This window comes from Quercus suber, unplaced genomic scaffold (assembly GCF_002906115.3).
Source record: "Quercus suber isolate HL8 unplaced genomic scaffold, Cork oak 2.0 scaffold_254, whole genome shotgun sequence".
In the NCBI taxonomy this organism is placed as follows: domain Eukaryota; kingdom Viridiplantae; phylum Streptophyta; class Magnoliopsida; order Fagales; family Fagaceae; genus Quercus; species Quercus suber.
The window spans coordinates 151,707-164,514 of record NW_027069710.1 but is presented as its reverse complement, the minus strand read 5'-3'; the positions used below and the strand labels follow the sequence as shown (position 1 = coordinate 164,514).

The 12,808-nt window shown below is 33.0% G+C and overlaps 1 protein-coding gene across 2 annotated transcripts; it reads right to left on the bottom strand.

Annotated features, from left to right (window-relative positions):
* Window positions 1–1,382: 1,382 nt before the first annotated feature.
* LOC111995622 (aminopeptidase M1) lies at window positions 1,383–11,262 on the bottom strand. Of its 2 annotated transcripts, XM_065781023.1 has the most exons (19): window positions 11,019–11,262; window positions 9,937–10,082; window positions 9,003–9,105; window positions 8,670–8,856; window positions 8,494–8,587; window positions 8,168–8,321; window positions 7,959–8,063; window positions 6,543–6,659; window positions 6,356–6,469; window positions 5,383–5,565; window positions 4,944–5,226; window positions 4,726–4,847; window positions 4,556–4,647; window positions 3,348–3,525; window positions 3,150–3,264; window positions 2,999–3,066; window positions 2,820–2,894; window positions 2,061–2,138; window positions 1,385–1,881 (listed from the first exon to the last, which is right to left on the bottom strand). In XM_065781023.1, exons 1-19 carry the CDS (start codon window positions 11,256–11,258, stop codon window positions 1,681–1,683), a joined length of 2,655 nt encoding a protein of 884 aa, XP_065637095.1. In that variant the 5' UTR covers window positions 11,259–11,262; the 3' UTR covers window positions 1,385–1,680. The 2 variants fall into 2 exon arrangements, with proteins under 2 accessions (XP_065637096.1, XP_065637095.1); XM_065781024.1 differs by lacking the exon at window positions 2,061–2,138 and having other exon boundaries at window positions 1,383–1,881.
* Window positions 11,263–12,808: the final 1,546 nt, after the last annotated feature.

Sequence of the window (12,808 nt, the reverse complement as noted above, 5' to 3'; positions counted from 1 at the left end):
GTTACAAAACAGGGGCACTTTCCTAATTAGTTTGGGAAAAGGGGCAAACACCTGCTATTTTTGCCCAAAAAGGGCATTTGGCAATTTTGTCCAAAATATGCATATTACATAAATTGGGAGAATTTATATCACAATCAAAGATTATTGGCCATGAGAAGGAATTTTATGAGACGGTCTATGAGATATCTTTCTCACAATACGTGGGACTCATAAATGTTGTGAGAGTCTTATAAAATTGTCTCATAAAATAATTTTTCCTTAACCATGCATAATCATATTATTAGACTTTTTTGTAATATTGCAGTAAAATTGCAATCACTTTTATCAGTTCAAGCTAAAATATTTCATAAAACTCATATAAAATTTTCAATCACATTCAATTTTACAAAATGATCCAAACTTAGATTAAAATACCGACATAAACTAGATGCCAAATGTCACATATAATTAAGATGTGAGGGTATTTAATCCATAAGAATTGCCAATGTGCTACAACGGATTTTATGTTCTACCGTATCATTTTTTATTTTATTGAATGGATTTTAAAAAGCTGAAATACAAACAGAAAATATTTTTCACTTTATACCCTATATTTAAAGTTGTTAACAATTTGAACCCTTAACTTTTTTTAATAAGGATATAGGAATATACAAATAGTTGTAATCTCGAAACGGTATACTGGTATGAACCAGTACTAAAGTTATTTTGTTCCCCTAACCAAATCAAAATGGCATTTGGATCAAAATTGACTCCCTTGGTTTAGGGACATTTTGACGTGTGAGTTTTCTTTGGTTCTAAGGCAAAGAGTTTTAGCAAAGAGTTTTGGTTGAAGTTGTGGCCACCATTAACTTCTTAGGACTTTGAGATTACTACACTAAGGGAGAAGTTTAGGTCGAAAGACAATTTCCTTTATCTATGATAAAGTGTCATCCATATTGGGTATGGATATTGCAACCTTGTGGGGGTTTGTTATATATAGACAAAATAGGTTGCAATATATAAAAGGTTAAAAATTGAGATAAAACAGTTGAAGAGACAAATTAAGGGCTCGATACCTATCTCAATCAATCGAAACGCTATATTGATGAATCAAGCCAGCTTGATCTATGACTCAATTTCTGGATCAAAACCTGTGTAGGTTGATTTCTTGATCTTTCTATTTTATAATACCTGCCTTGATAGTAGGTTGATCGATCGAGTCATTAAGCTACTAGATGGATTGAAGTGTAAATTTCAATCAATTGAGGTTTGGGAATATAGTTTTGTGTGTGCACAAAATCTATCATATAACAGTTTTGAAGTGCTTTAAATGGCTAGTATGTATTGTGAACGTTAAAATCATTCAAAGTGTTTCTTTAAAGATGCCTTTTGAAGAGCTATAATCCCTTTAGCTATAAATATTGATTCATATTCATTTATGAACGCTAAAACCATCCAAAGTGTGTCTTCAAAGTGCATTTTGAAGGGCTATAACCCTCTTGGCTATAAATAGTGATCCACGTTCATTTACAAATACTTTTTAACAACCTCTATAGTCTATACGATTCTTGGTTTAGTTGTATCATAAGACAAATATGCAGTAGCCTTCTAGCATCTTTTTTGTGGGGGCCAAATATTGTCTAATGACGACAAAGTTTTGTGCCTCTAAGCATTTTGTTAACCAATCAATTTATTGTTTCTTCATAGTATTACACAATAAGTCTCTTCAATTCGCTCAATGGGCCAGGCAAGATGATTCTTTAATTCAATCCTAAAACTCCGAGCCCAATATGCATTGATGTGAACCCTTTCAATGCTCTGCTTCAAGGTTCTAGCAATCTTGGAGTTAGTACGGCTTGCAAAAAACTCCTGTATTTCTTCAGCCTTCTCAAACGAAGCAAACTAGGGGATAGATAGAACAGAACAAGAAAAAGAAAAAAAAAAGATAAGTAGTGACAAAAACTAACTAAATGCATTTGAATTTAAATTTTATTTATTTTTAATTGAGATACAAAGGACTATACTGATATGTGTGGAACTAACAAGTAACAACAAAAGAGAGGAGGAAGGGGGAGACAAACCGGTGAGACAATTGAATTGATGAAGTGAGTTATTAGATATCCGGAACCCCAGGTTTTTGAAATATGCTCCCAGTAATTCTTTATTTCAGTCACATTTAAAAGCAGAAAAAAATGCATTAAATAACAAAGAGGTATGCATCAATGATGAATGTATTTGTGATGAACACAAGAATAGAATAATAGGGGATCAGTGCCAAAGTAAATCAAAACTAGAAAAATAAGCTAGAAAAAGAATTGTTCATTCATGTTATGCATAAAGATTTCAGCAACATTAAGCTAAAAAAAGAATTGTTCTAAGTCTAGACTAGCATCATGTAATTTCTGAGCAAAATAAATTAAAACTGTACTTGTGTTAAAACTAGAAATTCTGATATAGATGTTTTATTAAATGTGAGAGATATTAAAAAATCTAAAGCTCCTACAAGCTATTTAGGCATAGGGATCTTTGAGGTTCAATTTCAGCTCTTCCAAGAACTTTGTCTTCCTTGGAGTTGGGAAAAGGTCTAAGGTCTAAGGTCTATCAAGTGCACCAAAATGCATGTTTTTTCTACATGAAAGAAGGCAAGTGCCCTGTACTCTGTACACGCTTAAATTCCTTTTTCTTCCTCAAATCCACATGCAAAATCTTAGACCAGTCTCTTAATTTTTTTAGGACAATTTTGATCAATGTAAAACATGGATATAGTGCATGCACATGAACGGTTGAAATTCTTCAATGCAATGTGATTTTTGCATTTTACGTTGCAACTGGGGTATTACCTTCAGCCATGACCAAGCTGTTTCCCTTCCTTCCCTACTAACAGCAAGTCCAAGAACAGCATCTTGGGTACGAACCTAGATTGAATGGGAAATAAAGCCAGCATCAGCATCCCAAGCTTCATCAGACCATTATATATCAACATGTATGAAAAAATCTTGACCTCCACAATTATATATACCTCAGAAGACAACAAAAAGTTGAGAGCTTCAAGAGTTATGTTGGGATCTGGAGAAGATGTTAATGAACCTACAAGCACAAAAAGAGACATGTCTCCAACATACTAGAGAGATCAAATTTTTTGCAAAACTTAAATAATGATGTGTTATTACTTAGAATGTGTGCTTTCTCCTGGCTCAAATTAGTCTCTCTGTACACTCTCAAAAGAGATTCATAACCAAATCTATTTGAGGTGCTGACTCTTCGCATTACAGCCACATATACTGCCTGCAACCAAAGCCCATTAGAAAAGTTGATAGGTACTGTGGATAGAGAAACACTACAGATTGACTGAAGCTCTTTTTACCAACCTTTCGTATGTTAGGGTGGAGGAGTGGTGTATTTCTGTCATCCAAGAATGCAAAAAAACGTCTACTTGCTTCTTTAAGTGTCAGATCATGTCCAAACATAGCAAGGGCAGTCAAAACCTCTCCTCTCAACATTGCATCTAGATGGCTCTCACCTGTCTTAGGCTCCCAACCAAGCTTCCTGCAAAGAAATTCAAACATTGAAGAAAAAATAAATGGAAGAATGAAATAAAAAAGAAGCTAATCTTGCTCACAAAGTGTTTTTTTGGTGTTTTTTTCTTTTATTATTTATTATTTTTTTGTATTTCAATAGCCACAATCCTCATATAGGAGAGCAAGCAATGCCAGTAAGCTATAAGGCTCTTCACTTTGCTCAAAGTTTTTGAGTGCTCATTAGTTGGGTTAGTGATATAATTCGTTGGTTTCCATTAGCATCTAAGGTCTGATATAACTCGTTGTTGGTCTACTGCCATCAAGTTGAAGACCTCTTCCCCAAAACTTTTTCTGACATCCTGCTCGCTTCCTTAGATATTTATACATATTACGCAAGATGTGATCTATAAGGTTTATTCAATATAATTATTAGTATGTATGACAATTTTTGTCTTGAGTAAGCATATATTGAATATCTCTAAATAAAGGAAATAAATACTATTTGCCAGTCACATTATGTATGAAATATCCACATCCTAGATCCTAAGGTAAGACTTTGTGTCTATCCACAACGATCCTTAAGTAACTTTTTCTTCTTCCTTAAAGCTCTCTTTTTACATTCTGAGACATTTAAACTTTATCTACAAGATTTACTGAAAAAATACCTATGTCTGCTATTTACTAGCTATTAGCAGCTCTATATAAGAAAGAAAAAGATTGACTAAATTCAGAAAATGTCATATACATGGGAGATTAATATGCTATAAACGATAATATATATATATATATATATTATTGATTGTAGCATATTAATCACCTCTTAATATTATAATTATTTAGTATATAAAGAAAAGATACTCTCATGCTATAAATCTGTGAAAATGTATAGTCATACATTCTAGGACCTTAATAGTTAACGTCTTTTAGGGTTTTCTCAGCCAAAATGAATATAACCAGCTTCAAAGATATCACTATATCAAAAAAAACAAAAGACAGAGCAACCCGAATGACTTAGACCACCATAGGAATTTCAATTATTTGTATATACGACAACTTACATTGCTGAATGCAGGAAAAGTTCAATAAAAAAACTGGCAACCGATGACCCAGGGGCTGCATCAGCTGTAATTCTATCAACTTTATAACTTATCTGTGAATAGAGGGACTAGAATTAGGACTAAGAGCACAACTGAAATATATTTTGTCCTAAGCAAGTGTTGAGCATTACTTTGATTAAATTAGACAGCACGGTATATTCAAGTTCCTGCTTATAAGCATTCAGCAACTGTAAAAATGAAGTGAAAGACTTCTGGCAAGCCATACAAAGGGCAAATGAATCATCCAGGATGCCTGTTAAACGAATGAGTTGTGTTAAGTGCTCTTTTCAACCATCAACACATATCATCATGAGATAAAAGCTGGTATGAGTAAAAATTTCAAAACTACCAGATCTGTCTGTTGCAGATAAGTATTTTTTCTTTATTGCATTTCGGAGTCTATCTTCAAGGTCCTCATCATATTCAACCCTATAGAAACCAGTCTGATCGACATTAAGTTTTACCCAAGCAGATGCTAAATTGCTTTCGTCACTTATGAGCTCTTTCATATCAAGAGTTTCAGAATTTGTTTGAAGTAGAAAATTCTTGCGCGCATCATATGAGCCGCAGCATAATGTTATTGGAACAATCCATTGCCCATCCCCATGGGAACCACTTGCCAAAAATTGTGACTGCCATTATTACATTGATTTGTATGAACCCAGTAAGTCCTCAAAATATTATTAAGTGAAACTCATAACAAAATAAAACAAATTGGTATGCATTAGGGTTAAGAAATATTATTTCCAAAAAAAAAAAAGGGGTGAAAGAGACCAGACACAAGAAACCTGCTCAAACACCAATTTCTGATCTTTCACTTTGACAGAGACGACTGGGTACCCCTTTTGCTTTGTCCATGAATTCATTAGCTTGTTCACAGGCTCACCGGATTCCTTCTCAAGTGCAGCCCATAAATCTTCTGTCTTCGCATCCGAGCAAGCAAACTTTTTTACATATGAAGCGAGTGACCTCTAATTGCATACACAAATTAGAGAGGGGGGAGGGGAAGAAGAGGAGCAAAAAACAATTACTTAAAACAAGGGGGGAAAAAGAATTTACAGATGCAAGAAAAAAGATAATTAACTGCAATACAATGAGCAAGCTTATTGAGCTTCTTAATCCAAAGAATAGATTTGAGCAATTATCTCATATATTGCAGAAGATATGATCGGTTGACAAAAATGGACCTTAAAAGGACAAACCTTAATTGCAATCATTGGTCTGTTCAGATTGAGGGGGGAGGGAGGGGGAGTAGAGTAGAGTTTGGCGGAAATTAGGCTAATTTTCGACCAACTCTACTCTACTCCTCCTCCCTTCCCCTCAATCCAAACGAACCAGTAATACATGGCAGCCAAGAAAGAATCTAGAAGATAATCAAGCTGAGGCTATGTCACCAGATATCAAGTAAATATGCTTTCTAATACCATTTCTTATCTAGATGAGTATCACCATTGTTTCTATATATAAATAGAAATGAGCACTTTTCAAAATATTAGTTACATAGTATTCATCACGTTAGTGGTTACTTCCTAAACCTCTTTCATTCTATCCAACTATTTTTTGAAAAAGACCTCTCTAACCTCTTCCGAACTCGCAAAAAGAAAACTCCTATTGCTCTATCTTTTTCTAGGACTTATGAAGGGTTTCCATGACTTAAATTTCATGTGAATTTGGGAGTGGAGGGAAAAGAGTTTCTCAATAATTAGAAATATTTTTACTTGGGACAAGAAATATACACCAGTATAGAATCTAACAACCAACCTGAAAGCAATCATCACCAAGATAGCTTTGCAGCATCCGGATAACAGATGCACCTTTTATGTAACTTATCGAGTCAATTATTTCATCAATCTCACTAGCATGATTTATCATCACCTGAAAAAGTACGCTTAAATTGAGATATACTCAAAAAAGTAATAATACTAATTCCTTAAAGCGATTATAGTACCTCAATGGGATGGGACTCTCTAAGCCCATCCATCCCAAGACCCTTTGTATAGTCATCAAGAAATTGAGTGCACACTTTCCATTCTGGGAACAAGAGATCAGCTGCTAAATAACTGACCTGCACATATTGAAATAAGCAACATATAATTTACAACACGCAGTGTAATAAGGAATAATATATAAACCCATGATCCATGCTGGCTGTGTGAGAAAAAAAAAAAACAATCCATTTTCGAAGAGCTTGGGCTATGTTCCAACAAAAAAAAATTATGTAGTTTAATTTAATAAGGAAAAATATTTTTTCACACTAGCTCAAATCTACTATTTCACACACATATCTACAACTGATGCAAGAATGTCCACTTTTAAAAATGTCAACATTTTAACACAAAAAAAAAAAAGGATGTGAAATAGTGGATTAATAATGATAATGAAGTTAGGCTCAAGCAAACCTTTTAAGGCTTGATTGATTAAAAAATCAAGTTAAAACATAGTATTAAGTAGTTAGTGGAACTTGAGGCTTGACTTTTATATATATAGTTTAAATGAACTTTCTTTAAGAAATTTATAAACATGTTGAGTCCAGCGCATGATAGGAGAAGGTTCAAGAATTCCTCATTGGTTTTGGAATCCCACATTGGTTAGAAGAATAATGAGGTGCACCAATTATATTAAAAGAGTTAGTCTCATATTGAAAAGAGAAGTAGTAAGGAGGAGTGTTGTCCCTTATAAAAGAAGTGATAAAGTAGGTATTGTGTGTGAGAGTTAGAGCAAAACTTTGTCTTGTAAGAAGGATGAAGACTAACTTTGCCTAGTGAGTTAGCGTGAGGCACCTTTGGGTGTATTGCGATTTTGGGTTAGTTTATTGTTGAGAGTTTTTGTGATTGTAATTCCTATTATTAATAGTGAATTTTGTTGGGATTGCCCGCGGAGGTAGGCTTGGAGTTAGCCTAACCATGTTAAGTCTTGTGTATTGCGGAGCTTGCGATTTTATTATTTTGCGTTTATTTACACAACAAAACAATGACATATAAATAGTCTAATTCATAGCAAAAAGTTATGTGTGAAGACAAGGTTAATGAACTTTATTTTATAGGGCCATAAATGAATAAAAGTAGTCTATCAAAGTAACTTGATCGATATCACCTAAAGCAGAAGTAAATATATGTAAGCATGTATTTTAAAATATATAAGCAGTTAACCAAGACTTTATATGAGAAGGAAATAATCTTATCAAATGATGTGTGAACAAACTTTAGCTTAATGAACAAAATAAATGATGCAAGGATGAACATGTTATCCAGCTTGGTGATAAAATTGAGCCTGGTTCATTTTCAAAACATAATTATAAAAGCCAATCTTGAAATTTTAATCAACAGCTCAGTTTGGATCATTTACAACCCAATGCAATAAATACCCATGTTGCAAACCCCTCATTCAGCCACAAATGAGTCCACCATTCCATCGTTACAAAATTGCCAAACCACTGATGTGCTAGTTCATGGGCTACAACAATCACAACCTGAGACAAATAACAATTAAACATTTTGTGCAGTGTTATTTAAACAATAGCTTCATACTATATTAGCTAAACAAAAATAGCAACATTCACAACATGCATATTACCCTCTGCTTATCATCAGCTGTGGAATGCCGAACATCATAGAGCAAATTTGTTTCACAGTATGTAACCAAACCATAATTCTCCATGGACCCAAAAGAAAAATCAGGAATTGCAACCATATCTAATTTGGGAAGTGAGTAAGGCACTGCAAAGTATCTGCAGAAATTATCATGGTTAATTGGAATTTCAAATAATACAACACAAGCACAAAAATGTAACGACTCAAGGGATCACCAATAACCATGATCCAGTGTCCACTATTTAGCTAAAGACTTCTATGTTGTGTCTTGTAATCAGTAGTTTGGTGGCGATTCACAATAAAACTTACTCATTGTATAATTCAAGTGTCCTAACAGCAACATCCAATGCGAATTTCCCTTGATTTACTTTACCAATCTGACAGTATACTCGAACTTTAACTCCTGTAAAGTCATGTAAGATTACACTATCAAGAACAAGGATCATAATACCACAGGAAACAGTGAATATAGTGTAATGTTTTACCATCAGATGTAAGATGTTCCACATAATCAAACAAACCAACAACAATTGCCACCAAATATGTAGACATGGTTGGTGATTCTTGATATGAAACTGTCTTCAAATCCCCAACCACTTTTTCTTCAATAATTGGCATGTTGGAAAGAGCTACTAGTTGTGATGGCACATCCAATGTGATTTTGAACGTAGCCTGCAAAACTCAATGCCCAAAAAGAAGGGCCAAATAAGCTTTTGTTTGCATTCATTTGAAACAGAATTAAGCAAATCTACTTCCAAACCAAAAATAATTTAGTCACAAGATCTTAAATTAACCACAAGAAAGAGAGATTGTGACACCTTGCAAGCAGGTTCATCCCAACAAGGAAAGCATCGCCTAGCATCATCTGGTTTAAACTGTGTAACTGCCATATTCTTCTTCTCACCATTGTGCTCATATGTACTGGAAAGCAAAATCATTTTTTAAATTATATACACATTACTAAGGCATTTATAATTATCTCCATTCATAAGAAAATCGTGAAGGGTGAAATCATAGGTTCAATCCCATTAAAGAGAGTATATACATTCACTTAAACCTTTAATTATTATGGTCAAAGGCCTGCCTGATAATCTGAAACAGAATTTGGAAATAAAAATTTAATCATTTTAAGTATATTTGAATTTGAAAGAACTTTTTTTTTTTTTTTTAACTGTTTTTATCAAATGGATTAATAAAAACTAAATTCAACACTTACCTAAATGGGAAAAAAATCACTTAAAAATTTAAGTAATTTACATCCTAGTTGGTCTTATACAAGTGGAATGCAAAACATACTTTTATAAAAATGATTCTCATTCCCAAGAACTGAACCCATTTTTGGTCATCACATACACATGCACATCTTCACCGCCACAAACACATTTTGACTGAACCCCACTGACAATTTGCTGAGATAACAAGTTGTGATTGGAATAACATGATTTTTGCATAGAAACATGTATACTAAGAAAATAAGTTGTAATTGAAGTAACATTACTTTTTGTATGGATCTAACACTTACATCACTTTTATTATTCACGAACCATATTAGATTAAAGTCAACAAAAGTGAAAAAAAAAAATTATTATGAAAAATTTTGTGTCTCTAAACTTTTTGCAATAAAAATATGCGACAATTGGTTCTGTAAATTTGACTGGCTAAAGGCGAGTCTAGGGTTTTTCTTTAAAAAAATTCCCTTGTTTTATCCAAAAAAAAAAAAAAAAAAACCCTTTTTTCAACAAAAATATGTACCTTATATAAAAGCCCTTCATTTTGTCGTTTAAAGATCCTTGAAAGTGGATGGTGAGAAGTCCGAGACCAATGGGAAGAGTGTCAACAAAGTTCAAAACCAAAATCTCGTCCTCTTCAACCACATAAACTTTTAAAGGCTTTAACACCTGCACAAATCCAAAGGAAAAAATGGCTATTAAGTCTTAATTTTTGAACTATGTAGCAAAACAACCCCTTTTTAAATTATGTAGCAAAATATCCTTATTTTGGAACTTGATATTGCTGATGTCGAGTTTTACCTAAAACTTGACATTACCAATCTTGAGTACTGTGCATAATCTTGAGTACTATGCATAATTTTAAGTGGAACTTCTACGCAAAATTTTCAAAAAAAATTTTAAGTGGCAAAATACGCATATAACTCGACATCAGCAATATCGAGTTCTAAAACAAGGGTATTTTGTTATATTGTTTGAAAAGTAGGTTGTTTGGCTACATAGTTCAAAAAATTAAGGCTAAATAGTTTTTTTTTCCCAAATCCAAAAACTTATTCATTCAACGTTTTATTTTTAAAAGACATGGCATTTGGTTTGTCATGATAAATGCAAATTCAGTCAATGAGTCTCACATTCAGATAATCACAAGGTTGACTATTTATTTGAATAAGCTAGAGCTCATACAACCGCAAAAACAACTAAATCAATCAAGCTAAAGTTTAACAATGTTACAAATATATTAGCCCAATATAATAGGCTTAAACCTAATCCTACTTTGTGAGTAAGTCTACTACTTATACTAGAAGTCTATTAACCATAGTTAATATATGGTTAGTCTCAAAGTTTAGCCTATTATATATACTCATGTTGAGTTCATTATAACAAAGGATGTGTACTACATTCTCATATGATAAAGATGTAACCCTTAAGCAAATTGAATTACATAATCCATGTATTCTTGTGTTCTCTATTTGCATCTATTCTAACATATTCAACAAACAAGGTATTTTAGGATGTTAAGTTAAAGCACTTACAACAAAACCTTTTACCATGAGTTTAAACTAACTTTAAAAGTAAAGTTAGGCTGATAGATAAGATAGGTATTACCTGCTGCTTAGAATTAGAAGAGTGTGCATCTGGGTGGGTGAAAGATACGGAGGTGGTATCAATGGAGAGTTCAGTGGCATTGAGGACGATGAAACTGGTATCTGCCACGATTTTGAGCTCAATAGCCACGGAGCCAGCGAACTTGCACGTGGTGAGGTTCAGTTTCAGCCTTATGTCGTAGCGTTTTGGGACAGCGAATTTTGGGAGCCGAGGTTGCCCTTTGAATTCCTCCATGGTCATATTCTTTCGCTTAAAAGAAAAAAAAAATTAGAGTAATTAAGAGTTGAAGTTGAAACAAGTGAAAGAGTAGACAGTGGGCTATTTAGAGTTGAGAATTTATATAGATTGACAAATGATAAACTATTTTTATTTATTTTTTCATGTGGAGAATTTAAAAACAGAGTTATTGTTTCTTCAATGATAAGAGTATATAACTATATATATAAATTTTCCCACGCATTGCTCGAGTTAGCAACTAGTTATATATTAAGTGCACATCTTTATCAACGCTATTGTCCTAGATGATCAAATGATGATGACAATGAATATAGAATGAGGAACTATGTCAAATGTTTCATTAATATGGTATTTTTTTGGATTGGTTACAAGATAATCTATGAACAATAAACTCATACATTAGAAACCTAAGTCTTAAAGAAGTTATGTGGTACGTAGTAGTAGGTTTGTTCATACTGCTGAATTGATAACAAGAAATACTAATTTCAAAATTACATACCGAATTGGGACGACGCCTACTTCTTATGTAAAAATAACTCGCTAGAGCGAGGAGCAATCCACAGCCGATGCCCTTAATGTACGACATATTTGGCAAATTTTAGAGAAACCCAGTTGGAGAAAAAAAATAAACTCAGATATTATTGTATCAATATCAATTTCAGAGTCAGAGATTTATCACTTTTTTTTTATAATGATTTTAAGGTTACCATTGTAAGGACTGTCCGGGCTTCTTAAATAGAAGAGCAGTTGAGTGAAAGAAGAGGAGATTCAAGCTTAAGCCTGATATGGAAAGAAGAAAGCAATCTATTCTTTTCTCTTCCTTTCCTCTCATTCTTATCCAATTTTCATCTTGAAGAATTTATTTTGTCTTTTGCTTCCTTTCTCTCCCTTTCCTTAAGATTTATACTTGTCTCTGTATCAATTTCTTCTCCTCCTCTGTTATCATTCTTACGCAATGTCATCTTGAAAAAGAAGATTGTGCAAGATATTATTTGTTTAACATTGCTAAATAGCTTGTTTTTGTATTTTACTTTTGGTCACTGCCTTTTAGTTTTGGTACTATGGTTGTACCATCACTAGGCAACGAAACTGGTTTGAAACATTTTGATTATCACTCCAGAACTATGACAAGCAGTAAAGGGGAAGATGCAAAGCCTCGTCCATGAATTCCAAAGAAAATCTCGTCCCTTATTGACTATTATTTATTTTTCATTTGCTCTAACATAGTAAATTATAGCATTTTGCCTACAAGTTTTGATTCTCTTAATGTACGAAAATTCCGAATTTGATTTTGGTTTAAATGGTTTTAATTCTCTCGCATCCATTTTTTAAAATATGCATTTTCTTGATTCACGTACATTTTCATGTTTAACATATTTTTAAAACGGGTTTGATTTATCTTTAGTATTTTTTTAATTGAAATCTCTTTTTGTTTTAATGAGAAAACTACCATATCACCCACTAACTAAATAAAATGTAGAGATTAAAGCCCACCACCACTTACTATTATGTATTTAAAATAAAAGGAGACCTCTAGTTAAAAAAATACTAGA